The sequence below is a fragment of the Suricata suricatta genome, chromosome 3 (genome assembly GCF_006229205.1).
Source record: "Suricata suricatta isolate VVHF042 chromosome 3, meerkat_22Aug2017_6uvM2_HiC, whole genome shotgun sequence".
NCBI classification, from domain to species: domain Eukaryota; kingdom Metazoa; phylum Chordata; class Mammalia; order Carnivora; family Herpestidae; genus Suricata; species Suricata suricatta.
This window is the reverse complement of record NC_043702.1, coordinates 110063050-110091033: the sequence shown is the minus strand read 5'-3', so window position 1 is coordinate 110091033 and position 27984 is coordinate 110063050. Positions and strand designations below refer to the sequence as shown.

At 41.5% G+C, this 27984-nt stretch overlaps 1 protein-coding gene and 1 pseudogene across 1 annotated transcript in view; one reads left to right on the top strand and one right to left on the bottom strand.

The window, feature by feature from the left end:
- The window catches only part of FH (fumarate hydratase), a 32166-nt gene extending 5094 nt beyond the window's left edge, over positions 1–27072 (top strand). The window contains exons 2-10 of the mRNA XM_029934823.1: positions 3187–3321; positions 6145–6255; positions 9697–9873; positions 12264–12446; positions 15084–15249; positions 20187–20390; positions 21567–21694; positions 23584–23737; positions 26699–27072. Of these exons, the coding sequence (XP_029790683.1) occupies positions 3187–3321; positions 6145–6255; positions 9697–9873; positions 12264–12446; positions 15084–15249; positions 20187–20390; positions 21567–21694; positions 23584–23737; positions 26699–26841 (1401 nt within the window). The 3' untranslated portion in view covers positions 26842–27072. The remainder of the gene's footprint in view (positions 1–3186; positions 3322–6144; positions 6256–9696; positions 9874–12263; positions 12447–15083; positions 15250–20186; positions 20391–21566; positions 21695–23583; positions 23738–26698) is intronic.
- LOC115287963 lies at positions 7752–8208 on the bottom strand (annotated as a pseudogene).
- Positions 27073–27984: the final 912 nt, after the last annotated feature.

Here is a 27984-nt window from a genome sequence, read left to right as displayed (position 1 = left end):
ACTATTGAATGCTGAGAATGAACTGAGGGTTGAGGGGGAAGGGGGAGGGGGGAAAAGAGGTGGTGGTGATGGTGGAGGGCACTTAAGGGGAAGAGCACTGGGTGTTGTATGGAAAACAATTTGACAAAATATTATGGAGAGAAAAAAAATTGTTAAGGGTTAAGCTGAAGAACATAGTAGAATATATTCTTCTAGATCATTTCAAGTGAGTTTTAATGGGTCTGAGTTTTACCATAGCAACCAGCTATTTAGGGGACAAAGATACTGCTGTTTTATGATGAAAATTTAATAATTTTGAACACAGAAAGCAATGATGTAAAACTAAGGAGCTGAACCTGGTTTCACAATTGACTGATGGAAGCCGTTCTCTGTTTAGAACTGGCACCTTGTTGCTATCTGGTAACAGAGTGGTGAGAGAAAGGACAACCCGCTGTGCGTCCCCTTCTGTCACTGCTGGGGTCACCAGTGAGAGCATACTTTCACCTGCGCGGACATTTAGTAGGCTGTCTGAAACAGATCAGAGCGCAATATATCGTCATCATGTGCTGGAGATCTAGAACCGCAGGCGCTTCGGGTCTACAGGGTAGGAGGCACGCTGGTGTTCAGTGGCGTCGGTGTGACCAAGCTCTGACAGAGGTCAGGGGTACAACTCAAGGCCTGACTATGGCCAGTCTGGAGTTACTCCCTGTGTTTCTTGGGTTATGGACGTAGTGATAAAAAAGTAGTAAATCCAGACAGCTTTTGGATTTTGGCAATCCAGGCTTTGAGGGCTTCAGGTCTTTCCCCTGGCTAACTGGGTGATCTTCTGAGATTATTTCATCTCTCGAGATCTCAGTGTTTCCTCTAAGGTGGAGATGGTAATAGTGCAGTCTCCTTAAGTGATTGTAAAAGTCAAATAAACTGATACTTGAAAGGTTTGCTACATAGCACAGTGAATGCAGAGGTGGGATTATTTATGTTAGCTGCTGCTGCTTAATGGTTTAAGAAAATGTACTTCACTGGTAATACTACTGTATTTCTACATAGCTACAATGATACTTCTCTGTTTCTCCAATCCAAAAGGCCTTATAACATATAACGGGTTTTGTAAATCTGTCTAGTCCTGGGGATAACTCCATATTAAATGTTTCTTTTTCAGAGGACTGTTTACTAAGACAGAATTACTTGGCTAGGGATTTTTAAATCTTTTGCATCATCTGACCATGTTGATTTCATGATTCATGTGCGTTAATTAAAGCTCTGAGTATCTCTGTGGAGGCTCCTTGCTAGAAAGTATCATGTAAATTCCAACTTCTTATTATTTTACAATGAGTCTTTTATGTAGAATTCTCGAATATTTGTTGAGCAGCTGTTAATCTCATTAGCCTAAGTTGTTGTACATGATAGAATCTTAGGGTCTCCACAAAGGGGACTTTGGGTCATGAGTTCTTATTCTGGGTAGTCGATTGGCTTCAAGATACAAACTCCCTAAAATCATATGTAAGATTTGGCACACAGATTATGTATTTGTGCTCATTTTTCTAGAGAAAGGAGCCACAGCTTTCCTCATATTCTCAAGGGGTTCCATTGCCCTGAAAAGGTTAAGAGCTGACCTTGCCCATCCTCTCTTGTCTGTACACTTAATTTATAGATGAGAAAAGTTGACTTGCTGAAGGTGACACAGCTACTAAGCGGGAGGCTGTCTGACTGCAAAGCCTGGGTTATTCATATTGCACTAATGTAGCTCTCATGCCTCGTATTTATAGACCATGGTTAAACTCTGCGTCAGTATGTGCTATTTACAAACATTAAAGTATCATTTTTAGGCCACTTTCTAAAGTTTCCTGTAAAATAAAAATTTACCCAAATACTGTACATCGAATTGGCCAAAACTTGACTTATAAGAGATCTATTTCTGAACTGGAAAAGATTACTATTTTTACTTCAGAGTCTTTCCTTCATTTTTCTCTGGCATACTGTTTGAATTCTGCAGTCTGTCTTTAACAACGACAGTAGTTGCAAATGATATCTGATAAGGGGTTAATGTCCAAAGTATATGAAGAACTTATACAACTTAAAACCAAAAAGCCCAAGTAATCCGATTGAAGATGGGCAGAGGACTTGAACAGACATTTGTCCACAGAAGATGTACAAATGGCCAACAGAGACATGAAAGTGTGCTCAACATGACTAATTGCCCAGGAACTCCAAATCAAAACCACAATTATTATTACTTTACACCTGTCAGAATGGTTAGCATCAAAAAGACAAGAAATAACAAGTGTTGGTGAGGATGTAGAGAAAGAGGCACCCTCATGCACTGTTGATGGGAATGCAAACTGGTGTGGCCACTATAGAAACAGTATGCGGGATCCTCAAAAAATTAAAAATAGAGATACCATATGATCCAGTAATTCCAGTACTGGGTATTTACCCAAAGTAAATGAAAAAAAAAATTGAAAACATAGATACACCCTTGTGTTTATTGCAGCATTATTTACAGTAGCCAAGATATGGAAGCAGCCCATGTGTCCCATTGATAGACCAATGGATAAACAAGATGTGGTGTATATACACAATGGAATGTTACTCAGCCATAAAAAAGATGAAATCTTGCCATTTGTGACCTGGCTGGACCTAGAAGTTACTGTCCTAGGAGAAATAAGTCCAAGAAAGACAAATACCAAATAACATCACTTTGGTGTGGAATTTTTAAAACAAAACAAAGGAATAAACAAAGCAGAAATCAGACTCATAAATACAGAGCACAAACTGCTGGTTGCCAAAGGGAAGGGGGATGAGGGGGATGGGCAAACTGGGTGAGGGTACAGGCTTTCAGTTTCGGAAAGAATAAGTCACCAGAATAAAAGGCACAGAATAAGGAAACAGTTTGTGGTATTGTAACACTGCTGTGTAGTGATGGATGGTAGCTTTGCTGTGGCCGGCACAGCTGGACCTAGAGTTGTGGAGTCACCATGGTGGACACCTGAAACTAATGTAACGTTGCGTGTGTCAGCTGTACTCAAAGAAAAGACATGACAAAAATTTCTCAAGAAAAGAACTGTGGAATAGAATGAGAATCCAGTGGGATTTTTTGATCTTTGTAGTACTCCTTAAGGTTTCTTTTCCCTTACAGCTGACAAGGTGTTACTGCTTTGATACTCGGTTTCTTTTTAAGCTATAATAGTGTCTTATTTTTCTTTTTAGGCAAGCCAAACTTCCTTTCGGATAGAGTTCGATACCTTTGGTGAACTCAAGGTCCCCAATGATAAGTATTATGGCGCCCAGACCGTGAGATCCACAATGAACTTTAAGATCGGAGGCATGACGGAGCGCATGCCAGTAAGTGTTTTGGGGAGGTATTGGCTGTATTCCAGTGAGCTGCTGTCCTTTGCAAGCACGTGTTTCACAGCATTAAGGCATGAAGTTGTTGTGAAACTGGCTTTGTGAATAGTAAGATGTTTGTCTATAAAATAACAAAGACCCTTTTGAAGTTTGGTACTATTATTTTGGGCTGTGAATGAATATTTTAGAGTTTTATATGGTTGAACTAGGTGATTTGTCTTTTTATTCTTGCTGGGGTTATTCATATTTTTACTAGAAATTTTATAGTTTAGGTGTTTTTAGTTTTAATACTTAATTTTTTAAACAGACAAGACTGATTTTTAAAAACATTTAAAAGAAAAATTTTTCTTCAATATTCTACTTTCTACTGATTTTTAAAAACTGGTTTAAAAGAAAACAAACTTTTTTCAATATTCTACTTTCTTGGTTTGCCATTTCTAGGAAAGCAGACACAATACATAAAAATGTGCTTTTTAACCTTATCTGGCATTTAATAGATAATATACAAATATATGTTCATTGCCACATGAATGATTGACTAGAAAACTTTCTACCAAATTTCATTAAATTTAAGATGATGTCAATTAGAAGATGCACCGTTATGTAGCTCTAAGAAGAAGGCTATCAGAGCTGCGACAGGCCATTGATTGTATGGGATGTCTTGGACTCAGAGATGGCAGACTGAACAGAATCGAGGAGTAGATGGCCTGTGCTCCAGGGGCCGCCTGCAGTGTGAGCAGTAGTCCCAGAGTGTGAACAGAATCGAGGAGTAGATGGCCTGTGCTCCAGGGGCCGCCTGCAGTGTGAGCAGTAGTCCCAGAGTGTGAACAGAATCGAGGAGTAGATGGCCTGTGCTCCCGGGGGCCGCCTGCAGTGTGAGCAGTAGTCAGAGTGTGAACAGAATCGAGGAGTAGATGGTCGGTGCTCCCGGGGCCGCCTGCAGTGTGAGCACTAGTCAGTCCCGGAGGGCAGGGTGGGTTGGGAGCCCAGGGGTGGCCAGGCTTCCTCCAATAAAGTATTGTGTGAGAGCTGTCTTTTAAGTGTACTTTTGTGTACAGTAAGATCAACCTCCGTCTGGAACTTCAGCCCATTCCTCAGCCTTTATGGGTGACTCCTTGACAGGCTTGTGCAGTTTTACAGCCAATGGCTGTACAGACTCTTCTGTGAAGAGCATCTTTTTGTCATTGTCACTGACAGCTATCTTGGTGATGAGGTAAACTAGGGTCAGACAACGTGGTTAGGTGACAGGGTGGCAGCTGATCCTAAAATATCCTCTTCCAGTTCAACTCCTGGGATTAAGGAGGCCGATCCTAATCAGAATTGGTAGGAGTGAGCACAGGTCATGGGTAATGGTCTGTAATGGTCCTGGTTCAGGCAGCAAGGGGTGGGCTTCTGGGGGCTGTGGCTGCAGCTGCTGCTCCAGAGACAGGAAGCTGTGCGCACCACACGGCTGTAAAAGGCGGACTTGTGGGGTGTCTGTTCTGTCACGTTTTGTTTCATCTTGACTAAGATCCTGAACTTTTAAAAATATGAAGCAGACAATGATGTGCCCTGACCTGAGTAGCATGAGTAAACCCAGCCCTTTGTCCCTGAGCTCCAACGGAAAACAAAACCAAAAAAGTTTATGAACTTCTAATGTGAGTAAATTAAGAATAATGAGACCTTTCTTTTTTCCTCTGTGTCCTTTTTCCATTTTATTGTAACCGTGTTCAGTGAAACTCTGCTGTGACCGTCTTTTATTTGTATGAGTCTGCAGGCTGGGGTCAGTCACTTCATTCAGATGGCCAGAGCTGATGGGCTGTCCGTTACGACTTGGCAGTAGTTTAAGCCACATGGGTGTGCTCCCGTAGAAATTTCACTTCCCTTCTCTTTCATGTCTTTGAGGCTTTTTTAAATTAAGTTTATTAATTTATTTATTAATTATTAACTATTTATTTAGTACATGAACAGGGAGGAGAGGGAGAGAGAGAATTGTAAGCAGTGCAGAGCCTGATACAGAGCTTGATCTCACAAACCGTGAGATCATGACCTGAGCCAAAGTCAAGAGTCAGACGCTTAACCAGCTGAGCCACCCTGGCATCCCACAGGTTTCATGTTTAAAGTCTTAAAGTTTCTAACCTTAAGTGTCTCAGTTTCATAAATTTGGTGAGGTGATTTGGAGCAGGAAGTGAAAAGATCTGCAGGCGGAAAGAGTTGGAAATGCAGTCAGATGGATCAGTGGGTAATGCTCTGGGCTTGAAGAAATGCTCAGTGACATACGGAGTGTCAAGGCCTCAGTGACTCTCTAGAATATCATGCTTTTTGACCTTGGGATGAAATGATACCCACTTAGTAACTGGTTATTTCAAACTTACTGGCAGTTAAATGTCACTTTTATTGCTTTTAAAGAGAAGAAGGAAAAAGTATGATGTGGTATGAGATCCAGTGTGGGAAAATAATGGTGCTTGCTGGTGAAATGATTGAGTACCGTTTTTTTTTAATGTATATAAACACAATAATACTTTACAAATATACAAAATAAACAAACATATAGTATAACGTATTATAAAAAAGTAGAATGAGCGGTACATTGTGTGTGTTGTATGGAGAGCATACACACATATGTATGAAAAGTCAACATATTTGTTTATGTTTGGTTCCGTAAACAGATACATGATGAATCTTGGTCCATTACATGCCTGTCTGTCTATATTCCTGTGTTACCATAGTGTTATTTCAGTTAGAGTTTTACTTAGTTTTTGCACCTGCATAAAATAATAATCTTAAATTTTTATGCTAAGCAAACTGGATAACTTGAGATCTCTTTCTGATTCATTTTAGATACCAGTTATTAAAGCTTTTGGCATCTTGAAGCGAGCGGCTGCTGAAGTAAACCAGGATTATGGTCTTGATTCGAAGCTTGCTAGTGCAATAATGAAGGCGGCTGATGAGGTAGGAGGCCGTAAGTGTGCTGTTATGCAGTGGCATCAGACCCATCATGTCCTTGAGATGCTGCGAGGCTCAGGCAGGGGAAAGGGCCACTGAGTTCCTAAGTTGATGAATTTCAGGGCACTATGGTAGCCTTCTTGTTTGGTGAGGCTGTTAATCTGGTGCTTAAGGTATTGTGGCAGAATTTCTGGATGATCTTATGTCTTTTATTTTTAATTCTCTTGACTCTTCCTTTTAATTTATATAGGTTAAAGAAAACTTGAAGAGTCACTGTTAAACTTACGGATTTGATTTTTTATTTTATGTATACATGATTCCTTTTATTTTTTTATTTATTTTTTTAGCAGTATAAACAAACATTTATTACTGCTCATAACTTCTCTGGGTCAGGAATTTGGGTGCCTAAGCTAGGCAGTTCTGGCTCAGGTCTCTTGAGGTTCCATTGAAGATATCAGCTTGACTGAGGCTGGAGGACCACTTCTAATAGGCTCACTCCTATGGCTTGCAATTTGGTGCCGGTTGTTGGTGGAAGGCCTCGGTTCCTGTCTTTGTGGAACTCTTCATAGGGCTGCTTGACTGTTCTCACAAGAGGGTAGCTGGATTTCTGAGTGCACAACTCAAGAAATCGAGATGAATGCAACAACATCTATTATGAGCTAGCCTTGGAAGTCACATACTATCACCTCTGATTCTTGATGAGCTACACCTACTAGCTCTGATTCAATATGGAAGGCAACTCTACAGGGGCATGAACATCAGAAATCGAAGATCACTGGGGAACACCCGGGTGGCTGCCTTCCACACCCTGTTGCGCTTCAAATGATCATTTGCCCCTAAAACAGACTAAAAAAGTTCAAGTAAAGAAGAGACCGTAAATTTAAACTGGTCTAATCGAATCTTTGGGGACTTCTTGATCTTCAAAATTATGTATGATATCTGGCCCTCTCCACGTTTCTTCCTCATCTACGAATGGGACCCAGATTCTCGTTGAAGGAAGACAGGGCCTAGGGTTTATTTTAAGGGTTCTAACTGGTTCTCAAATTTCTGATTCTACATAATAAAAAAATAAAGCTTTGTAAAATTCTTTTAGAGTTGACATTTACACTAAAATTTGTAATTGAATAAAAACATTCTAAAGTATGTCATTGCAAGAATCATCTCTGTTTTATTTATTCTACAGAGTAATGATTTCTATTGAATACATTTGGACACGGTAAATATTTGACATGAAAAGTAGTACCAGAAGAGGCATCAGAAAAATAACAACTCGTCTGACACATAATAATTAGAAAATATTCTTCTGTCTGATCATTTAAGTGTTACAAATCCTGAGAATATTTTACACTGAACAAATTAAGTACTACATATAATTAAATCTCCCTTGCAAATTATCCATTTAAAAAATGCTTTGAGGTACAAATCACCTATGTATTAAACATGAGTCTTTTACATTTTACAAAGAATTTAAACAAATGTATCAAACAAAGTTAAGTGGCTCTTCAGTCAGGTTCAAGGACACACTGTTCCACGATTTCCCGTAAATTGGGGTTTTCCATTGCAGCGGCCACTCGCTCTTTATCATTTATCTGCTTGTTGATGTCTTCCTCCGTTGAGTGGGTTCCTTCAGAAATGTAGATTTCCAACTTATGTTTAAACGGTAAACACCGCTGAAGTTTTACTCTTAAGCACAGCCTGATAAGGGTTGCCAAAGAGCAGTGAGGTACTGTTGGCGTGAACCTGATAATAACCAAATAGTCTTCTTCGTTTATCTCCTGAACCTCCACACTACTTTCCGTTACCACTTCCAGTTCTTCTAAGGTATTGGCTTCTCTGGGTCCCGGATGGTTCGAATCAAATCATAAACCTCTAGCACTTTTTCTTCCATAATCCGGGGCTGCCGGAGAGCCACAGGATTCTGCTCAGCGTCCAGGAGAGCAGCCCAGACACCCGCTCCATCCTCACGCTCCACCATCCCTGGCAGATTGTCTACATGATTCCTTTTAAAACAAGTCGGTTATTTGATGAACGTATGGAGAATGTAATGTCACTAGTCCACTTTTCATGTAATCTTAAGGACATAGTCAGAGGTAACAGTTAAAAAACTGTATATACAGTGGTGTCATTGCAGTACTGTTTTCGATGATAACAAATTAGACTGTATTGGACATAACAGATGCTTATATAAGTTATATTGTGAAGCGATGGAAAATTGGTTTCTTGAAGGACGTCCTAGGATAAAGCATGGAAGAAGTATGGGTGGCAGGAGTAGCAAAATGTATGTATGTATGTATGTATTCATTTATTTTTAAATAGTTAAAAAATTTTTAATGTTTATTTTTGAGAGAGAGAGAGAGACAGAGCATGAGCAGGGCGGGGGCAGAGAGAGAGGGAGACACAGAATCCAAAGCAGCTTCAGGTTCTGAGCTGTCAGCACAGAGCCCGACGCAGGGCTCGAACTCCTGAACTGTGAGATCATGACCTGAGCCGAAGCCGGATGCTCAACCAACTGAGCCACCCAGGCGTCCCAAAATGAATATATTTAAATGATCCTAATTGTGTTTAGAAAAGGTGGACAGATAACATGTATTTTTCTGTGTATAAATAGGCACGCCCATTTCGTGGGGCAAACCTAGAAGGAGATGCAAAGCAGTTACTGTTTCTGAGGGGTAGGGCTGTTGTCATTCACAGTATTGTCACTCCTCAGAATGTTCCACACTAACCAGCTATTACTTTTCTATAACTAGGAAAACGTTTTACTTTAAAAGGAACTAATTGTTTAAGGTGATAATTTTCTAAGGTGCATGCTGATTTTTTTCAAGCTACAATCATTCTAGAAGATGAAGATAAGCACTAACCCTCTTAGCCTGTGATTCAGAAACTGACACCTGAAAGCATGGCAGAAACAGGACAGTGCTGGACTGTGGGTCTTCACACTTGGCAGCCGCTACTCTCTGGACATCTGTGCAGTGAGGTGATGATGAGGGAGCTCGTCTTGAGGGACGTGGTGATACCCATGCTCCCTCCACCATGACATCTGTCGGACGTCCCCGCTGAGCACTGCCGTCTGTGTCTTCTGAAATCAGCACCTGTGCCAGCCTCACAGGTGGCCCTGTCTGGGTGTCATCACAAGAGGCAGTTGGAGATAACAGAAGGATAGCTTATGTTCAGTTTTCACGTGGAATCCATGAAATTGTTATCTTTCAGAATAGATTATTTTTGTTTCATAAGCAGCCGTGGTTGGAACACGGGATGCTGAGGCTTGGACTCAGGACAGCCAGGAGCTGTGTGGCGCCGTCAGTAAGTCATGCAGCCTGACACAAGTGAGCATCGTTAAACTAGCTCTTCAGAGCTGACCACTTACCCGTGGTTGACGGCAGTAGTTTACATGAATATTGAATGCTGCTTATTTTTAAAAATGCATTTCTTAAACTTCTTTTTCTACAGGTGGCTGAAGGTAAATTAAATGATCATTTTCCTCTTGTGGTGTGGCAGACTGGATCCGGAACACAGACAAATATGAATGTAAATGAAGTCATTAGCAATAGAGCAATTGAAATGCTAGGAGGTGAACTTGGTAGCAAGAAACCTGTGCATCCCAATGATCACGTTAATAAAAGCCAGGTCAGTGTACGGTCTCTTCTTTTGTTTGTTACAGACTGAAAAGAATACCTGAGATCAGTCTTATAAAACAGGCATTAGCTTTTCAACAAAGAAGGTTCATTTGCCTTATGTTCTTTAGCAGAAAGGACTTCTTCCGTGTTCTTATTTCTTTTAGGAATCTTGGGTCTATGCCTTACACTTCATAAAAATCCCTATTAGGATACCTGAATTTAGTATATATTTGTATTATTTGGTTTATTTCTTTCTTTCTTAATGTTTATTCATTTTTGAGAGAGACAGAGACAGAGTGTCAGCAGGGGAGGGGCAGAGAGAGAGGGAGACACAGACTCTGAAGCAGCTCTAGGCTCTGAGCTGTCAGCACAGAGCCCGACATGGGGCTCGAACTCACAGACTGTGAGATCATGACCTGAGCCGAAATTGGATGCTTAACCGACTGAGCCACCCAGGCGTCCCATTGTTTGGTTTATTTTTAAAACTCCTTACTTTTAAGTAATTTTAAAATTATAAAAGAATTACAAAGATACCTCAAAGAGTTCCTGTATACCCTTCTCACAGCTTCCCTTAATGTTAAACATTTTTCATAACCCTGGTATGTGTTCCACACAATGAAATTCAGATTGGTATATAGTAACTACACATTGCATTTAGTCTTTGTGTTCTCTTAGTCCACTCCAGTCTCTGACCGTTTGTCTTCTGTCACCTTGACACTCGGGAAAGTAGCGGTCGGGTGTTTTGTGGACCGCCCCTCAGTTTGGGTTTGTTTGATGCCGTCTCCTGATTGGACAGAGACGGTGGATTTGGGGGAGACTGTGCGTGATGGCACTGAGACTTGGGACTGCTGGTGCTAATTTGAAGCACTTGGTTAGGCCAGGTCTGCTGGGTTTCCCTGCCTTCCTTTCACTTGGGAAGTGAGTCACTGAGCTCTGCTTGTGCTCAGGCACTGCTCTTAATCTTCACTTCTAAACGGAGGAGTATCAAGAAATTTTTGATCATATGGTAAAATCAGCGCAGAATTGATAGGTAACTTTGAGCCTGTGCAAATATCCTCTTTCTCCTTAAACTTCTGCCCGGCAGTGTTGGCACACAGTCGTGGGTCTTGCCCATAGCAGTTACAACTTTGGTGTTCTAGTGGTAACTTTCTTTCCCCTACATGTATTAATTGAAACTTTGCTGTGAAGATTTGTCCTCTTCTGCCTCCCCCAACACTTATGTATTTATTTAACTGTTGATGTGTGTCCACATAGATTTGTGATTGGTTTTATTCCCAGGGTTCTGACCCAGCACTGTTATTTATGTGTTGCTCAGGTTGTTCAGCTCTAGGAGCCTCGGGGTTGGCCCTGTGTCCTTCGGATGTGCCACCATCCTTTTTTTTTTTCTCCCTAAAAGCAGTTCTTTGCTTCCTTACACCAACAGGTGTTCCAAGCTCATGGTGTTGTATTTTCCCTGCCCCAAACCCCCTCAGCACCCATTTTTTCTGGGAACTCTCAGAAGATCTTACTGGAAAATATTTAGAATTCAAGATCTGGTGCTAGGCATTATTTAAAATATTTTTTAAATATTAATGGGGAAGTGTTTTCACATAAATTTATTGTGAAAAAATTTTCAAGCTTATTACTTCAGTTAAATATGAACTTTTATATTTGCTGCCGTCTGAGGTCTGCATGAGAATAATCCGGCACGTATGGTCAGGTGTAGGGGTTGGGTAGGGCTCATGAGCCAGGAGTGGCTTGTGCTGGTAATTGTTGGAATTTAGGTTTAGGTATGTGAGTGTTTATTATATCATCCATTCTACTTTTGTGAGTGGTTTGATACTTTCCATAATAAAAAATTACAAATATATCTTTTTAAATAGCATAATTAGTTTAAAAGTATGGGTTTTCAGGTGATTGCAGAGTGAGAAGTGTGGACTACCTCATCAGCTCCCAGTTCTGCCAGTTGCTAAATATGTTGGCAAATCCCATAATTTCTTTGAGAGCTTGGCGGCTTATTTTTGAAATGATGACCTACTTTACAAGAATTTCCCTCAGGCTTAATAAATGAAGAAATGTTTATAAAAGGCTGCACTGTATAACTGTAAGATATTTCTTTTTTGCTCTCCGTACATGTGCTTATTAATTGTACTCCTTTTGGTTTTGCTGTCGTGTATTAGCAGAATGCATAATAATAAATGATAGTAGGCTGCATGCATAATCCAGCCCTGAGCTGGTGAAACCAGGTTGCTTCTTATTTGACCTTAAGTGACCTCGGACTTCCCACACATAAATGTAATTGAGTACTAAATGCATGAGTTTTGAGTAATTATTTAGCAAGATGTTTAATGGAGACCTTCAAGTTTGCTTTTTGTTGCTTCTGATGTAACATTTTGCATTTTTTGGTAAATTTTCCACTAGAGCTCGAACGATACGTTTCCCACGGCAATGCACATTGCTGCCGCCCTGGAAGTCCACGAGGTGCTGCTGCCTGGGCTGCAGAAGCTGCACGATGCTCTCGAGGCAAAGTCCCAAGAGTTTGCCGAGGTCATCAAAATCGGGCGCACTCACACCCAGGACGCTGTTCCGCTCACTCTCGGGCAGGTACAGGAGCAATTGGATTTGATTCGATCTGGGGGTTGCTACAGATGGCTGACACAGTACCCTTTAAATTGCATTAGATCAGAGGGCCGAGTTTCTAACGGTTCAGTCCAGTAGCATGGGTTGCTCTGTGTGAAGCACTCAGTAGTTCTATCGACATCCTCTGAGGGAGGAGCACGGCCTGTGACACTGAGCCGAGCTCGGGGCAGCCGGCCTGGTCGAGAGCTCAGCCTTGCTGAGTACAGTACAAGCTGTGGGGGAAATTATTTAGCTTTCCTGTGTGCCTCGGTTTTCTGAGCTTCAAAATGAGGAGAACACGATGTCCTAGCCTTGTCGTGAGGATCGAATGGACTGGTTCACTAGGTTTTAGAACCATGGGGACACAGAGCAAGCTCATGGGGGAGTTAGCCGCCATCTTCACCATCCTCACCTGCACCCGGACCATCACCCTGTCTCCGTTTGTCCCTGACTCTAGATTCACAGGCTTTACAAAAATTACTTTTAAATTGATGAAACTCGGTATATCTGACTCTGGAAGATTGTGTTGGGCCACATGTGAATTACTCTCACCCCCAAAATACCAGAAGGCATTTTTATGTTCCTTTTTTTCTTTTTTAATTTTTTTAATGTTTGTTTATTTTTGAGAGAGAGAGTGTGAGCCGGGAGGGGAAGAGAGAGAGAGGGAGACACAGAATCCAAAGCAGGCTCTGGGTTCTGAGCTATCAGCACAGAGCCTGACATGGGGCTTGAACTCACTGACCACGAGATCATGACCTGATCTGAAGTCAGATGCTCAGACTGACTGAGCCCCCCAGGTGCCCAGAAGGTATTTTTGTGTTTCTTGATCAGTGCCTTGAAGCATGTCTAATGGCTGCACATGAAGGAAATGACGGGAACAGAGAGAATCGTTTTTGATAGTAGAACAGTCCCCTAGTTTGGGAGGTAAGATACACACAAATTTGATATCAAAAGATGGTTATATAGGGGCACCTGGGTGGCTCAGTTGGTTGAGCGACTGACTTTGGCTCAGGTCATGATCTCATGGTTCATGGGTTCAGGCCCCATGTCAGGCTCTGTGCTGACAGCTTGCTCAGAGCCTTGAGCTTGCTTTGGATTCTGTGTCTCCTTCTTTCTCTGCCCCTACCCCATTCATGCTCTCTCTCTCTCAATAATAAATAAATGTAAAAAAAAGATTTAAAAAAAACAAAAAGATCTTTGCAAAAGATGGTTATATATACCAAATGTCAGGTGTTCGTGTGGCAGAAATTGAGGTGAGGTGAGGGCGTGTGGCTTACTTGAAAAGATTCTCATTTGTAGTTTCGCTAGGATGGACACTGTAAGAAGCTTGATTGCTTAGCTTAATCTCATTCAGAAGGCGGGAGGAGAACGAGATGATTAATCGAGCAGTACAGCGAGCTCCCTGGCTTCAGCTGCTCTCCGGAAGGTCGGTCCGTTCTTTGCATCATGGGTTCTTAGCCCCAGGCATGGTTTCCGCTGGGGAGCAGGGTGTGTCGCAGCCGGAGTACCCGCTGGAGTCTAACGGTCTCCTCCTCCTTGTCCGTATGTCCATGTTGGAAAACCAGCTCGCTGAAGTCTGGCTGGTATGGGCCAGCCTCCTGTGTGAGACCGGCATCCCCCTGTTACATCAGGAGCGATTCAATCCACCTTCTACTCTGTCTTACCAGAGCATTTACACGTGATTTGGTGGTATTGTCTTTTGAGTTTATGCAGGTTTTTCTCCAGTAAAAATACACTTCTTAAACGAATCCAGCCGGTATATACATTAGTGATGCTGGATTGATGGATCAGATCTACCTGAAAGGAGTTATAGCTTCTACAATGTTTTCTTTTCCAATAGTAAGATAACCTAATACTAATCAGAAGTAGTCATGGTTTTTCAGTGTTTTTAGACAGAAAAAAAGACAGCTTTACCATGACTGTACATCCTGGCTGGCTCCGTTGAGTTCTGGTTTATGCCTGTGTCCCTGCATAATTGTTGAAAGGGGCCTTGCTTTGCTCAGACACCAGAGATTCTGTGGTTCCCTTCTGAAGTGTGCCCTATTTTGAGAGCCAGTGTGACGTTGAGAGTAGAATTAAATTGGGTCCCGAAGCCATAGTCTTACTCAGGCCTGTTACGTCCTTGTGCTGCCCAGTGAGTCATTCAGCCTCTTGAGATCTTGTGAGGCGCCGCCCTGTTCTCTGTGAGGTTTTTAAACGGAACTTGTTTGGAGAAAATGTGTTTGCATTTATCATAGGAGAGGATTCCTGGTTTCTTTTCTTTCTTGAAGTTGTCTAGTATACACCAAAAAATAAGAAATCACCTGCAAATAAACAAACAATTTAACATATTAAAGTTCTTTTTTAAGCCTTAGTTTCAACGTTGTTTTTCTTTGCTTTCTGTTAAAAGAAGAGATTATAAACAGGCTGCATGTTATCCTCAGCAGCCTTGTCCCAGGCCGACAAATCCTCCTTCTGCAGGCTTTGCTCATCACCTGAATTAAAATAGCATAAATACCACTTGGTAGCTCATAACTTAGTAGCTGAAGCATATTTAAAAGAATTTTTGTTCAGTGCAGTCAGAGTGACCTGCCAGCCGCTAGGAGGTTCTGTATTCTCACCTCAGTTTCCTTCTGTTTCCAGGAATTCAGTGGTTACGTTCAGCAGGTGAAGTACGCGGTGGCGAGAATCAGAGCCGCCATGCCGCGGATCTACGAGCTCGCCGCCGGGGGCACCGCCGTCGGCACCGGCTTGAACACCAGAATTGGCTTTGCAGAAAAGGTGGCTGCAAAAGTGGCCGCCCTCACAGGTCAGTGACCGTGGGAGTTGTGACTCCTTTTCGTTCTTCTGGTCCATGCATTTCCTAGGTGTTTCTCCTTTAAGTTCTTGTTGAAGTTAAAAATGTTTTCCCATCAAGCATGTGTTTTATCTATTTCAGAAGATGTAATGTTAATCCTTTTGCCTTTATAAGTTCCCCATCTATGATTCATAGAGTGTACAATTGAAATCTGCCAGTGCTGGCCTGTTTACTCCCTGGTGCTATTCAGTTAGTTTCCCTTTAAAGCTGTTTGGAATGGCCATTTTACTCTGTTTCTTAAATTTTCATTTTAAGTTTTAGTTAGCACACAGTGCAATACTGGTTTCAAGGGTAGAATTCAGTGATTCATTATTTACATGCAACACCCAGTGCTCAGCACAAGGGCCCTCCTTCGTGCCCATCTCCACCCACTGCCCTCCATTAACCCTCAGTTTGTTCTCTGTGAACAAACTCTCCACTTTTTCCCCCTCCCCATATGTTCATCTGTTTTGTTTCCTAAACTCTGCAAATGAGTGAAATCATATGGTATTTGTCTTTGTCTGATTGACTTATTTTGCTTAGCATAATATATTCTAGCTCCGTCCACATCATTGTACATGGTAAGATTTCATTCTTTTTTGATGGCTGAGTAATATTCTGTTATATATATATACCAAATCTTTATTCATTCGTCATTCAGTGGATACTTGGACTCTCCCCATTGTTTGGCTGTTGTTTATAATACTGTTATTAACACTGGGGTGCATGTACCCCTTCAAATCTATACTTTTGTATCCTTTGTGGAAATACCTAGTAGTGCAATTGCTGGGTTGTAGGGTAGTTCTATTTTTAGTTTTTTGAGGAACCTAAATAGTGTTCAGTGTGGCTGCACTAGTTTGCACTCCCACCAGCAGTACAAGAGGGTTCCCCTTTCTCCACATCCTCGCCAATACCTGTTTCCTAAGTTGTTAATTTTAGCCATTCTGACAGGTGTGAAGTGATATCATTGTGGTTTTGTTGTATTTCCCTGATCATGAGCGATGTTGAGAAATTTTTCATGTGTCTGTTAGCCATCTGGATGTCTTCTTTGGAGAAGTGTCTGTTCATGTCTTCTGCCCATTTCTTCACTGGATTATGTTTTTCAGGTGTGGAGTTGGTAAGTTCTTTATAGATTTTGTATACTTACCTTTTATCTGATATGTCATTTGCAAATATCTTCTCCCATTCCATGGGTTACTTTTTAGTTTTGTTGATTATTTCCTTCCCTGTGCAGAAGGTTTTTATCTTGATGAAGTCACAATAGTTCATGTTTGCTTTTATTTCCCTTGCCTCTGGCCATTTGTCTAGTAAGAACTTGCTACAGTGGAGGACAAAGAGGTTGCCAGCTGTGTTCTCCTGTAGGATTTTGATGGTCTCCTGTCTTGCATTTAGGTCTTTCCATTTGGAATGTATTTTTGTATGTGGTGTAAGAAAGGGGTCTGGTTTCATTCTTCTGTACATTGCCATCCAGTTTTCCCAACACCATTTGTTGAAGAGACTGTGTTTTTTCCATTGACTATTTCCTGCTTTGTCAGAGATTACTTGACCGTATAGTTGTGATTCCATTTCTGGGTTTTCTATTCTGTCCTGTTGATCTGCCAGTACCATATTGTCTTGATCATTACAGCTTTGTAATATAGCTTGAAATCCAGAATCGTGGATGCTGCCAGTTCTGTTTTTCTTTTCCAGAATCGCTTTGGCTATTTGGGGTATTTTGTGGTTCCATACAAATTTTAGGATTGTTTGTTCTAACTCTGTGAAAAATGCTCTTAGTATTTTTGATAGGGATTGTATTGAATGTGTAGATGACTTTGGGTAGCATAGACATTTTAACAATGATTGTTCTTCCAGTCCATGAGAAGAGAATGCTTTTCTATTTCTTTGTGTCCACTTTAGTTTCTTTCATAAAGGTTTCATAGTTTTTAGAGTACAAATCTTTTACCTCTTTAGTGTGTTTATTCCTAGGTATCTTATTGTTTTTGGTACAATTGCAAATGGGATCGATTCCTTGGTATCTTTTTCTGCTGTGTCATGTTTGGTGCAACTGATTTCATGTTGTCTGCAAATAGTGAAAGTTCAGCTTCTTCCTTTCCAATTTGTATGCCCTTTATTACTTTTTGTTGTTTGATTGCTAAAGCTAAGACTTCCAGCACTGTGTTAAATAGAAATGGTGAGAGTGGACATCCTTGTCTTCTTGCTGGTGGTAGGGGAAAGGCTGTCAGATTGTCCCCACTGAGGATGATACTAGCTGTGGGTCTTTTGTAGATGGCCTTATGATCTTGTGGTATGTTTCATCTTATCCCTACTTTATTGAGGGTTTTTTTTTTTCAAGAAGCTATGCTATATTTTGTCAAGTCCTTTTTCTGCATCTACTGAAATATTCCATGGTTCTTTTCACAGTGTATCAACATTGATTTGTGAATATTGAGCCAACCCTGCAACCCAGGGATAAATCCCACTTGATCATGTGAATAATTCCTTTAATGTACTGTTGAATTCTATTTGCTTATATTTTATTAAGAATTTTTGCACCTGTATTCATCAGGGATATTGGCCTGTAATTCTTTTTAATGGGGTCTTTGGTTTTGGAATTAAGGTAATGCTGGCCTTGCAGGAGTTTTGAAATTTCGCATTCGTTTCTATTTGTTGGAACAGTTTGCGAAAAAAGTATTAACTCTTTAAATGCTGGTAGAATAATTCTCTGGGAAGCCATCTGGCACGGGACTCTTGTTTGCTGGGAGATTTTAAATTACTGATTCAAATTCTTTACTGGTTATCGGTCTGTTCAAATTTTCTGTTCCTTCCTGTTTTATTTTTGGTAGTTTGTAAGTGTTTAGGAATTTGTCCATTTCTTCCAGATTGCCCAGTTTATTGGCATATAATTCTTCACAGTATTCTGTTATTTGTATTTCTGTGGTGTTTGTGATGTCTCCTCTTTTATTCATAATTGTATCTGTGTGGGACCTTTCTCTTTTCTTTTTGATAAGTCTGGCTGGAGGTTTATCAATTTTATTAATTCTTTTGAAGAACCAGTTCTTAGTTTCATTGATCTATTCTGTTTTTATGTTTCTATATTGTTTATTTCTGCTCTAATATTTAGTATTTCCCTTCTAGTGGCATCAGGCTTTATTTTCTATTCCTTTTCTGGCACTATTATATGTGAGGTGGCATCGCTGAGACTCTTATTCTGGAAGAAGTACCACAGCATCCTTCCCTTAGGACCGCCTCTGCCATGTCCCAGAGGTTTTAGACTGTCATCTTTTCCTTTTCATTTGCTTCTATGCATTTTTTTAATTTCCTCTTTCATTTCCGGGTTAACCTATTCATTCTGTAATAGGGTATTTTTTAACCTCCATGTATTTGAGGGTTTTTCAGATTTTTCCTATGGTTGACTTCAAGTTTCATGGCATTGTGGTCTGAAGATTTCGTATCGTTGATCTTGATCTTTTTGTACTTCTTGAGGGTTAGTCTGTGACCCGGGATGTGATCTCTTCTGGCAAATGTTACATGAGCACTCAGAAAGAATGTGTTTGCTGCTGCTTTAGGATGAAATATTCTGAATATATCCGTGAAATCCATCTGGTCCATCATGTCATTCAAAGCCATTGTTTCCTTAGTAATTTACTGCTTAGATGATCTGTCCATTGCTGTAAGTGGGACATTAAAGTCCCCTATGGTAATTGTATCGTTATCAATAAGTGTCTTTGTTTATTATTAATTGATGTATATGTTTGAGGTCTTTTAAATTGGGGGCATAAATATTTACAATTGTTAGATCTTGATGGCTAGACCCCTTAATTATGATATAATGCCCTTCATCTCGTTACGGTCATTTTAAAATCTAGTTTTTATATCTAGTTTGTCTGATATAAGTATGGCTACTTTAGCTTTGTTTTGGTGTCCATTAACATGATATATGGTTCTCCATTCCCTCATTCTCAGTGCAGATGTCTTTAGGTCAATAGTGAGTCTCTTATAGGCCACATATAGACGGATCTTGATTTTTTAGTCCATTCTGATACCCTGTGTCTTTTTATTGGAGCATTTAGTCTATTTATATTCAGAGCAGTTATTGAAAGAGATGAATTTAGTGCCATTGTGTTACCTGAGCTGGTGTTTGTAGTGTTCTTTGATCCTTTTTAGTCTTTGTTACTTGTAGTCTTCTTTTCTCCACTCAAAGAGTCCCTCTTAAAATTTCTTGCAGGGCTGGTTTAGTGGTCATGAACTCTTTAAGTTTTTGTTTGGGAAACTCCTGATCTCTCCTTCCATTCTGAATGACAGCCTTGCTGGATAAAGAATTCTTGGCTGCATATTTTTCCCATTCAGCATGTTAAATATATCCTGCTACTGTGTTCCGGCCTGCCAAGTTTCTGTGGATAGGTCTGCTGCGAACCTGATCAGTCCTCCCTTGTAGATTGAGGACCTTTTCCCCCTCCTGCTGCATTCAGGATTCTTTTCTTGTCTTTTTCCTCCCATAGTAGTGGACTGCTAAGAGTTCAGGGTCTTCGCTCCGCTGTAGGCCTCTGGGAGCAGGGCTCCGTCTCCACTGCCATACACAGTTCTGTCTCCTCACGCCTCCTGCCTTCCAGATGGTGGTTGCTTTTCTACTTACGGACTTGTGGTTTTATCCTCTCAGACCTCGGATTGGTTTCGTGACTGTTCAGAATGATTTGATAACTCTCTAGCTGTGTTTGAGGGATGAGACCAGTTTAGGGTCCTGCCGTGTGCACTCCAAATAGCCACTGTCAAAGCAGGCAAAATCAACGGATCATTGAGACATTTATTTCAATGATAAATAACATTTATTCTGTTTTTGCTTTTCATATCCTGGAACTTCCTGCTTACCTTGCTGAATTAGGAAGCAATATTTAATTTTATACGGTAACTCATAGAGTTCTTTCTTACTTCAGGATTGCCTTTTGTCACGGCTCCAAATAAATTTGAAGCTCTAGCTGCTCATGATGCTTTGGTTGAGCTCAGTGGAGCCATGAACACGACCGCCTGCAGTCTGATGAAGATAGCAAACGATATTCGTTTTCTGGGTTCTGGTCCTCGCTCAGGGCTGGGAGAGCTGATCTTGCCTGAAAATGAGCCAGGAAGCAGCATCATGCCAGGTAATGACTAGCTGGCAAATATCAGTGCTGGGACTTGACAGGGACGCAGGCTGCTCGCGAACAGAACATGTCTCCTTGTGTTAAGCGCAGTCCCAAAGATAGACAGGGACGTGTGTGGCTCAGGTATTTCAGAATATCTTTATGGGCCACCTTTGATCAGAATTGGGGACGTCACCCAGCATTATAGGAAAAGAGAATTTCAGTAGCATGGATGTGGATTCCTCCAGTAGAGGATGTATGATCATTCTGTCTTTCATAGTCTAAAGCCAGAAGGATTCTAAAACCAGCTGTGAAAGTGCTCAGCCTGGGGTGAATAAAAGTGAATTATTCCAATTGCCTATTATTTCATTTTCTGTTTGGGGTTTTGGCCTGTTTGATAAGGGAAGTGACACAGGCTTTGGATGTCTGGATTCTAGCAAGTCATTTGAGAGATTCATGTGACAGTCGCTGAATCCTGAGGGGAGGTGTGGGTAGGCCTATTAGTCGAATGTAGTGGGTGAACAGCGACACCTAGTGACAGTAATGAGTTGACGTCAGACTGGAGGTATGTCTCAGTAGCAGGCTAAGGGCTCTGCTGCTTCACCCCTTCCCTGGTGACCGAGGATGAAGGCAGAGAATACACGGGGGTCATGTGAGCAGGGTGAGGAAACAGCAGTACACCAGGTGACAGAATTGAGGCCTCTGTGGATTGGACTAAAGCTTATCAGACCTAAGTATTGATTTCTTTTGAAATCTACACAAGTGTATAGGATGAGAAGAGATCTGATTTTAAAATAATTCATGTTCCAAAATGACATGAGTTTAGTTGACTGCAGATGCAAGGTGATTGCCTAGAGCAGAGAAACCCAGCTCCGCAGACAAGGAACAAACCTTCCCAGGTGTGGCCTTGTACGGGTTCGGGGGCCCCTGGGACGTCGGGCTCGTCACTGTGTGCACGGGGAATGGAAGCCGAGGTGGCGGGGCGGGCAGGATTCCGTGTGGCAGCCTGTCGCTCCTCATGTTGGTTTGCTCCATTGATCAGCATGGATGGTTGGAGACTTGCTTTATTATATATCTTACTTTATTTAATGAAGTCACATTTCCTTCTTGATCATTTGGCGTGAGACCTAATCTGAACGGATACTTGCAGCCACGAGCGCGTTTGATGTGACTCTCTCCTTGGTGGCTTTCTTGAAGGCAAGGTGAACCCTACGCAGTGTGAGGCGCTCACCATGGTGGCAGCCCAGGTCATGGGGAATCACGTCGCTGTGACTGTTGGAGGCAGCAATGGACATTTTGAGTTGAATGTCTTCAAGCCAATGATGGTAAGCTTTAAATCTGATTTTTCTTTTTCTTTTTCTTTTTTTTTTTTTTGACTAAAAGCTAAGTATTGTTTTTTCTTTCATCAAGGTTTTTAGAGACTTCATATTAGATAGTAGAATGAGATAAGTAGCAACTGGAAGTCAAGCACATGTTGATGTTAACAGATGGAGCCTGGAAGGAAGCCTAAGGGAAGTGCGGGTAGTCCTGTTAGCTTTTACCTCAAGCAATTTGGAGACTTTTAGGTGACTTTTAGTTCAAGTGATTTGATGGTTTGCTTTATTTTATAGGAAGAAAAAGTCTGGAATTCGGGTATGGGTTTCTTCCTCATCCCTCACCAGTGAGGATGCCAGTGGCTAGAAATAAGCCAGGCCTCAGGCTGTGCCTAAGTTGTCTCCTCCTCATGCTGCTGCTTTCTTTTTCTTTCAAGTTCAGTCTGTTAGAGGAACAACCCACATTCACTTTTAGGCTGATTTGTTACTCCTGCCCCCCGCCCCCCAAATTGTGCTTGAACAGATCCCCTGGTCGTTTGGAACCCCTGCAAGCCCAGGGACTCGCTGACCTCTTACCTTGGCCTGTACATCCTCCGCCCGTGCCCTTCCTGTCCCTCTCTGGTTTTCCTTCACGGTTTGCCTCTTCCACAGACCTTGAAAACATTCATGTGTCTAAAAACGGTTCTTCTGCTTTTGTCTTCATGAAGCTGGAACAAAGTGACACCATTTTTCATCCATTTTCCTCAGCTTCGGAAAGCAGGGCCATTGTCCTGTGGGGTCCTTTATTAGTGTGAAGTATTCTACCTAAAATATGTTAGGGGCTCATTTCCAGTTTGTATCTGGTGTAAAGCCTGGTTTTAATTTGATAAGAACATGGAAATGGCAAATATTAAGAATATTCTTTCAGTTTGTCAAATCTAGATCAGGCACGGTACTGAGTACTAGTGCTGGAGTAATAAGGAAGATGAGATAATTTTTTTTGTCCTCAGAGCATGTTCATCCTGGTGAGAAATAAAAGGCCAAAGCAGGTTTCACACCTGTAAGCTTTTGCTTTCCTCTTGGGTTCCAAACAGCCTGGCAGGTGTAGTGTGCAGCAGGTGTCTTGCTAATCTTTATTTTAAAAACCAAAAATCTGTTTTTTTGTCTTTAATAGAAAGTATGTCAAGGTAATCAACATTTGCCTTACATTAAAGTCAGTAGTATCAAATTAAGCCTTCAAGTTCTGTGTCTTCTAGTAGTCCATTGTTGGGAGTATAGTTTGCAGATCCCGAGGTTTTAGACCAAAAGAGAGTAAGATGTGAGTCTTTATACATATTGGAAATGTTACCAAAAAGGAAAGACATGGTAAAACTAAAAACTAACAGATTTTATGTTGGTTTTAAAGTATTGTGTGAATGTTTATTTTAAAGTGCCAGAAGAATATTTATTTTGGTAAGCATAAAAAAATGTGACCATTAACATGTGGAAAGCCTTCATTTCACCCACTGCTTCCAACAGGCTGAACATTCTAACATTTGCATCTTTGCTTTTTTTCCAGAAGATTCTTTTTCCATCTCTGGTTGTCTGAGTCCCTCTTATCAAATAGGACTTCACCAGTTCCTACAACTGGAATCAGTATTTCTTTCTCCCATGTTTTATCATACTACAGGGCCTCTTGTGTTTTGGTTTATTGGTATTTAAGGCTTTAACCTGTCTTGGATTTCAGTCTCCTCAAATGTTCTGTGGGTCTAGTGCTTTACAAGTTGTAGAAGTGCTATTTATCAAATTATATATCCATTTGTGAACCACAAAATAATATATGCTACTGAACAAAAAAGTTAGGATTAACAAGCCTCTCTCTCTCTTTGTCTCTCCCTTCCTCTCCCCCTCCCTCTGTTCCCCTTCACTCCCTCCCCTCATAGATTAAAAATGTGTTACACTCAGCCAGGCTGCTGGGGGACGCGTGCGTTTCCTTCACAGAAAACTGTGTCGTGGGCATCCAGGCCAACACAGAGAGGATCAACAAGCTGATGAGCGAATCCCTAATGTTGGTGACAGCTCTTAATCCTCATATAGGTAAGGGTTAAGGAATAATAATGTCATTTGGAATACAAAATTTAAAAGCTAAAATATTTTTAAGAGATTATTGGATCAAGGTGGACACCAAATTCCTTTTGGGCATTGTTTCAGTAAAATTTCATAAAATATTTGACATTGCGTTGAAAGACACTGTTTATATATCAGGGTGCTGTCCGTGACTCTTATTTTACTTGAGCTGTGGTAAACTCAGAAGCCCTACCTTCCGTGAATCTTCATGGAATCAGGATGCATCGGATGTGCCCGGAAGGGTGCCCTCGTGGTAACGTCACTAGGTGGCGCTGGCCGGCTCTGCGGGGCGGATCCATTTCTCTGACACTCAGATTTTCTTGTTTTATTCAATCCAGAAGTGGAAAGCTACCAATAAGAGCAAAAGAAAAGGGTTAAATATTCATTGCTTTTAGAGAAAGGGGCAAAGATGCAAATATTTTATCTAAAACCTTGACTCTTCTGTTGCAAGCCTTTTCGAGAATTCTAAATCTTTTATGACATAAATTCAAACATACCAACTTGGATTGCAGACTGACCTTCATGATCCTCGCCACAGATGCTGTTCTGACTTGTCAGTTTTGACACATTCGTTGCGTTACGTGATGGTGTCTTAAAAGCCATTTCCCACCTTTTTCCTGCTGAGCTGAGGTTGTTAACATATTCTTTGATTTTTCTGTTTTAAAACAAGTTATAATGTAGTCATTTGGCATGATATGGTTGCTCTTTAAAATATTCTTCTATAATGCTGAACTTCCAAGGCAGATTTTCTACTGTTGGCTTCACATCAACATCTAATTTCAGTTTTATAAAGTAAGAGCTCATTTGACTGCTTCAGATAGCTCTGAGCCCAGTGTGATATATCCTATTCTTTGGTGTAGTGTCGAGATTGGTAGTATTTTGATCCTTTAAAAGTTATTGTACATGGGATGACTGGGTGGCTCAGTGACGTGTCCAACTCTTGATATTGGCTCAGGTTATGATCCCAGGGTTATGGGGTCGAACCCCACATTGGGCTCTGCGCTGAGCATGGGGCCTGCTTCGGATCCTCTCTCTCTAAACAAACAAACAAGCAGGCAAACATTTTAAAAAGTCACTGTACGTTAGCATTCAGCCAGAGAGCTGGACCGGGCGTCCCAGGGGCTTATGTGAGATCTGCTCCCTCTGCACTCTGACCCTGGTACTGAGACCCTGAAGCTGGAGGTGCTCTTGTAGCCGATTGACTGACTGGTCGTTCTTGGAATCTGTGCTCTGTGAGGGCAAAGCCGTTCGAGGGTAAGCCACGCCTCGCTGGTACGGCAGGAGCCTTGCAGCCTGGGTCCTCTGTGTGCTCATCATGCGGCAGGTCAGGTGGGGACAGGGTTCTGTAGGACCGGAAGAGAAGAACTGAATGGTTAGCATAAGGCTTAGATTCGAACGCCATCAAAATAAATGTACAGTTCCTAATGTTGACCCAGAACATCTGATGAACGTTCTTCCTCACAGTCCTCTGATCACTAAGCACCCTGTTTAGTACGTTTCGTGTGTACAAATTCAGCTGCGTGGTAGAATGGCCCCTCATCAGTTCCATCAATGGTTACTGGTTACGTGCTTGCTTGGTAATGGTGTTGTGTCAAGAGGCTTTGGCCCTTTGACCATAGTCCTCTGATCCGGGCCATTTGGGGTTTTTTCTTCCTTCGTTGGTTTCATTTTCGTTTTTTTCTGTTCTTCCTTGCTTTTGCTTTCTGACCTTTGTAAAACTGTGTCAAGTCCAGACAGCTTGCAGAGCTGCCCTGCCCTTTGTTAATTCCAGAAGCAACTAACTGAAGCAGACAGTGTGCCTGGGTCTTAGTACATGACTCCATCTGCACTGAGATTGCCCAGTGCATACTTGTGACGTCTGGGAAGAGGTCAGGGTCCGAAGCGCGGAGAGAGGTGCCACCGGAAGCAGCTGGCCTGTGCGTCCCTACCCGGGCGCTTGTCCCTCCACCTCCCCCACAGCCAGTCCCTGCAGCTCCCGCACAGGGTGCTGTCTGCCGGGGCCTGGCAACAGTTAGCTGGCTATGCTTCGGTACAGAGATCCCCTCTGCTTAATCATGTCGCTGGAGACAACACGTCTACTACTCAGACAGACGTGTATTTTCATGTCCTGGTGCTAGATTGTTTTCTTTTTCTTCCCCCTGTGAAATGTCTGAGTTCTTCTTTGGTGGTGATGTTCTGATCATTTAGAAATTATTTTACATTCTGTATACAGTAATGGGTGGCTCCGTCAGTTAAGGGTCCGCCTCTTAATCTCAGCTCAGTTTTGTGGGTTTGAGCCCCATGTCAGGCTCTGTGCTGGCAGTGTGGAGCCTGCTTGGGCTTATCTCTTTCTTTCTGCTCCTCTCCCACTCACATGCTCTCTCTCTCGAAATTAATAAACAAACTTTAAAAAAATAAAAAATAAAGTTTTATATACTAGCATTCAGCCAGAAAGCTACACAGGGGAACCCAAAGACTATTGATGTTGGCCACTACAGTTAGTAACCAATCTGTTGTCCAAAGTGAGGTATGGTGAAGTCTGTATTACTTAAGAAAAGTAAAGGTTTTATTCTATATCAAAAATAACTCTCAAGATGATCACTGTTAAATTTTTTTTAATGTTTATTTATTTTGAGAGAGAGTGTGTGAACAGGGGAGGAGCAGAGGGAGGGGGAGACACAGAATCTGAAGCAGGCTCCGGGCTCCAAGCCATCAGCCCTGAGCCCAGTGTGGGGCTCGAACCCACAAACTGTGAGATCATGACCTGAGCCGAAGTCAGACACCCAACCAGCTGAGCCACCCAGGCACCCTGATCACTGTTAAATATTTTTAAGATTAAGAATGTTATTTAGAGGTCAGTAGCTTCAATATCAAGTAAATAATATTTATCTTTTGCTTTAGAAAACCGAGTTTCACTACTGACCCCCAGGTTGCCTGGTTATTTTTCTCCAGGGTATGACAAGGCAGCAAAGATTGCGAAGACAGCACACAAGAATGGATCCACCTTAAAGGCAACTGCCATCGAGCTTGGCTACCTCACAGCAGAGCAGTTTGATGAGTGGGTAAAACCTAAGGACATGCTGGGTCCAAAGTGATTTAAGTAAATTTATAATAAAAATAAGTATGTTCTATAAAATTTAAAAAATGAAAAAGACTCCTTATATTTCTTAAACAAAAATGGATAGATGTGAAAGGAAACTTCTCCTGAACTTGACTGCATCTAGCAGAGCACTTTGGTCAGTGTGTAAAACCCCAGGATGTGCTGGCTCCAAAGCGAATTTGAAAAGTATAAAATGAAATAATTAAATGGCATGAAATCAAACAGACTCATTTTTCTCTTATGTTAATTGACTGTATCGTAGTTGAGTCTCATTTTGTGAATATGTTTTACTTCTTCATATATTTTATAAAAGCCGTATCAATTTTTGAAGAGTTTTAATTTTTTTTAGTTGGTGCTGTTTTCAATTCCCTGCAGTGGAAAAGTACTTGTTATCTTATTCCTAAGTCATACACTTAGGCATCTTTTATTTTCCTGATTTGGGAGCATAAGAACCGAGCACTGGGCCTTCTGTGAGGGGTGTCAGTGTCTGTGTGTGCGTATGCACATGTGTATAGTGTGTCTGTTAGGGCGTGGGACAGGTTAAAGACCTGGCACAGGCTTTCCATGTGCTGGTTACACACACACACACACCCCACCCCCCACCCCCGTGGCCTCAGTTGAATTATCACAGAAGGGCCGCAGACTGTGGGTAAGGAATTCTGGGATGTGGATTGGAAAGGACCAGGGTACAGTTCTAGGGAGATCCAGGCCACATTGATCCCGGTTCCGCCTTCCAAGCCTGAAGCTAACAGTCCACCTCCATCGTGGAGGGAGTTGACAAGTTTGTTTCGTGCTTTCTTGCGCTTCCTCTCGTGATAAATAACAGGATCACGGAATGACAGCCCCACTGGCTAAAGTAGCTCATCTGTACCGCATCTCCTCTATCAGGTATGTTTTTTGCTTACCCCTGATACTTATTCCTGGAAAATTGGCCATCAACACCCACTCCCTGTGGTATTTAGATGGCACTGTAGATAGCATGTAAAATTGTCACCAAAAGTTCTAGCAACACCGTGATGAAAGGTGAGACTATATTCTTTTAACTAATTTCTTAAGCTTGAGCGGACACCTTTTTTTTATACTATTAAAAGGGTTTCAATGCTTTTTTTTATACAACTGTGGAACCTGTAAGATCTAT